Consider the following 4,278-nt stretch of genomic DNA (forward strand, 5'->3'; position numbering starts at 1 on the left):
GACGTTATTATAGACGTAAAAAGGCCGGCCTAGTCTGAAGTACAAAGTACAAACAAGACTGTGATTAATACTTTATATGAGTACACGGAAAGAAAGGCTTGGTTAAATTTACAAAGTTTTTCTTGGTTAGCTGTATATTGGTTGCTATAACGATTGACTTGGTTACCATAATCATGTACACTTGGTTAGTCTGGCAATTCAAACTTGATAGGGACTGTTGGTGTTTATAACCAACGCAATTGGTTAAAGTAACCAAGAAATTGTATTCCGATTGGTTATCCAGAAGGAACCACGGCAATTAGTTCTCATAACATCAAATTGAAATTAAAAAAAATAAAAACAAACGACCATAGCTTATAGCATAACCAAGTTCACGGTGAATTCGGTAGAAAGGGGTATCACCGATTAAGGTTAATTTCAATCTCGGCTCACTTACTTCTTATTCCTTACTAGTCCTAAGAATTAGAACAAGAAGTAACTTAAACCGAGAATAAGGTTTGCATCGATAGAAACGGACATAAGTTGTTTAGTGCAGCTATGGAAGTAACAAGCGTGAAAGAATTGTTGGAAAATTGGAGATTTGAGAAGTTCGTCTCAATATTTGAAGGCAAGTTCTGTTACGTTTCTACATTTAAATTACATTTTAAATTAATAAATTTTGCGAAGTGTGAATTTTCCGCATGATCGTAAAAATAAAAATATTATAGTTGAATCGGGCAGTTTTTTTAACCAAAAAATGAAACCGTTTATAGCCAATTTGGACCATTTATGTAATTTTAACCTTACGACAAACTGTTAATAAGAAAAATATTTTCACCAATGAACTGAGCTATAAAAAATATTTTATTTAAGAGAATGTTTCAATTTTTAGTGCTTTGGTCAATTAATTGTACCAATAAAGATATAGTTGGTACAATTAAGTACGATCGTTGGTTCCATCAATCAAGTAACTTGGTAAAGTCAACCAAAAGATAAAGGTTACAATAATCAAGTAATGATAGTTTAGAGCGACCAAGTCTACCAAGTACTATTGGTTGCTCCAACTATTGCAGTCGAACTAAGTGCCGTTGGTACGTGTAACCAAGAAATCAGCTGGCGCATATATAACCAAGGCACTTGGTTTCAGGCGACCATTTTTTTGGTTATCCCAACCAAGTCTTTTTCTCCGTGTAGTTTTTTCATACATGAAGAAATGTTTTTTATGTGTATCATATCGATTGTTTTATTTTGTTTATTAAAATTTGATACACACTCGTTGCCCATACAGCACAAATCTTGCAGTTACATTGCAGCTACATTGCAGCAAGATTTGTGCTGTATGGGTTTTGAATATAAATAATATAGAGGCTTAGTCTGAAATACAAAGTACAAACAAGACTGTTTGAGCAGACCATCGAATATTCGAGAGAATATTCTCTCGAAGCATGTAAAAATTGTGAGCTTCGAGAATATTCTTGCAAAGCCTCGAGTTTGTTTGCCGGTTGCGAGACAAACAAGCTCGAGGCCGCCAGCGAACGTTTATAATAACAATCCGCGACATTAATCTTGTCCGCAACCGCTTTAGCGACCACGTGCCGTTCACGATAGCACGCCACCGCTAGCCAATAGGGCTTTCCCGCGAAAAAATCCCGTTGTCTGCCGGCGACACGACACGCGACGATTGGCCGAGGAAAATCGTTCTAACGGGACTCTCGAGCCCCTTAAAAGCGCGTCTCAAGCTCGAAAAAGCGCTGATCGCTCTTAGCTTTTCGCACCTCCGCACGTATCGCATAACCGCAGTTTACCGCTCTTTATCTCGACTTACGCTACCCGCACGGACTTAACGCACGCTCGCATTTCACTTATCACGACTTCGGCTTCGCTTTCTGAACTCACGCGCACGGCTTATACTTATTCTTGTGTCTTGTAACTTGGCTGACTTTATTTTGTGCTCATTAAACTCTGTCTTTTCTTTTCTGTGAAAACTCTGGTGTGCTTCCTTCTCCTCTTAACGAACGCGCTCGCGAACAAGACTGTGATTAATAATTAATAGTTTTTATACAGTGTATGTGGAAATGTATTTAGAGCTGATTATATTTTTTCAAAATATATAATCTAGATTTAATAATTATAATGTTTTTCAATCTCGTCTATCCCTATTATAGCCGAGTAAGTCCAAAAACAACAAATATATATTCGTAATTATATAAAAGTCAAGATGACATCATTTTGACTTTATTTTAAGTTTCATCTTGATTTCTTGTTCTACTAGGTGAGATAGTACTGAAACTGGCGCTTTTTTGGCGATTTGAGTGACCTCTAATGGCGATTTTGGCGATTTGGGTGACCTCTAATGGCGATTTGACAGGTTAAATATCTGGCAACCCTGACCGAGTTATCGAGAAACCATTGTCAAGCCGAATCCAACTACCAATGGAGTCCTTCGACGAAATCGTGGAGAAGCAGAATCAGCTGATCACCTCCATGTCGAAGGCAACCACCAACTTTAAGAAGCTGGGTCAAGCTAGGATGACCCATGCGACCACCATGAGCCGAATTGAACGAGTGAAGGAGCTGTTCCGAGAAATCAGACTGCTGGACGCCAAGCTGCGATTCCTGTCCGATGCAAAATCCTTGCTGGAACATCCATACTTCAAGGACAACCTATTTGAACGCTGTGAGGAGATCAAAGACGCAACCATCGACTACATGACCGAAGTCGCCGCGCAGACTTCCCAGAACGCCAGCCTCGATACATCTCAAGCAAGTACCGATCACATCGTGACGCGCCCGATCTCGCGCTTACCGCGCATCGATTTACCAAAGTTCGATGGGTCGTTCGAACGATGGGAAACCTTTCGCGATCGGTTCAAATCAATGATTATTAACAATCCGAACTTAACCAATGTCGACCGACTGCACTATCTGAGTGCGAGTGTTACCGGGTCAGCTGGCGATGCAATAAGTCAGTTGACCGTGACCGATGCAAATTTCCAAGTCGCTTGGCAAATCTTGTCGGCGCGATATGAAAATATACGTCGGCTCGTTAATTCTCATTTAGAAGCGCTCTTATCGTTACCGATCGTTGTACAAGAAACCGCGAAGGACTTGCAAACATTACGAGATACCGCTAATATGTCGATACAAGCGTTGAAAAAGCTTGGTCGTCCGGTAGAAACCTGGGATGACATTCTAATACACCTTGTATCTCAAAAACTTGATAAAGCTTCGCGGAAAGCATGGGAATTAAAATTAAGCGAGTCCCAAGAGTTACCGTCGTATACCGAACTCAACGAGTTTTTGGACAATCGCGTCCGTGCCTTCGAAGTTATATCGCCATTCAAACAAAGCAGCGCAACGAAACCAACCGCGTCGAAATCCAAAGCAACTAAATCTATTTCCTCACATTCGACGGCGGTGAAATTCGAATGCGTAATTTGTAAAGGACAACATCCTCTGTTTAAATGCGTCCAATTCTTATCGTACACGCCCGAACGTCGATTCGAATTTATTAAAACTAGTAAACGCTGTTATAACTGTCTCGCCGCGAATCATACGTTACGGGATTGCAAAAACGAATACCGGTGTCGAGAGTGTCAACAAAAACATCACTCGCTTCTTCATACCTCGAAGTCAGCAGGGTTACCGTGCGACGAATCTTCCAGTTCGAACGAGACAACCAAGACAAATCAGAACGACGGTATTGTCTCGCTCACCGTGTCAAGGCCTTTGACCGCGACTTCAGCTGTCCTCCTCGCTACCGCACGCGTTCGAATATATTCGCCGCGCGATCGCTTTGTTTGTGCTCGCGCGTTAATCGATCAAGGTTCCGCGGCCACATTAATTTCCGAAAACCTTGCACAACTGCTTCGTCTTCCCCGAATCAACCAAAGTATTTGCATCACCGGCATCGGGAATACGAAATCCTCTGCTCGTTGAGCTGCCCGCGTACGCGTCAGCCCCGCCACAAGCAACGCACCTGCGTATTCGACAACGGCAATTGTATTGCCATCGTTGACCCATTATACACCGGCGCGCGTACCAACACAAGCCCAATGGGACCACGTCAGTAATTTAGAATTAGCTGATCCTGAATTCCTTAATTCTGATCCCATCGACCTTATCCTAGGGGCCGACTTATATAGCGTCATCCTTCGGGACGGACTCCGAAAAGGCGCTATTAACGAACCTATTGCTCAGAATACCGCTTTCGGCTGGATTCTTTCCGGATCCATTGCCGATTCCAATTCCAATACCGTGTGTACACACCACGGGACCGTTTTCGACGGTCTCGAACGA

At 42.2% G+C, this 4,278-nt stretch overlaps 1 protein-coding gene across 1 annotated transcript in view; it reads left to right on the forward strand.

The window, feature by feature from the left end:
* LOC105556738 overlaps positions 1-4,278 on the forward strand; it is a 12,821-nt gene that overhangs the window by 2,388 nt on the left and 6,155 nt on the right. Inside the window, exon 3 of the mRNA XM_012003839.1 lies at positions 2,348-3,679. Coding sequence (XP_011859229.1) covers positions 2,413-3,679 — 1,267 coding nt within the window. The 5' untranslated portion in view covers positions 2,348-2,412. The remainder of the gene's footprint in view (positions 1-2,347; positions 3,680-4,278) is intronic.

Source organism: Vollenhovia emeryi, unplaced genomic scaffold (genome assembly GCF_000949405.1).
Source record: "Vollenhovia emeryi isolate VEMERY1.0 unplaced genomic scaffold, V.emery_V1.0 DF939814.1, whole genome shotgun sequence".
Taxonomy (NCBI): domain Eukaryota; kingdom Metazoa; phylum Arthropoda; class Insecta; order Hymenoptera; family Formicidae; genus Vollenhovia; species Vollenhovia emeryi.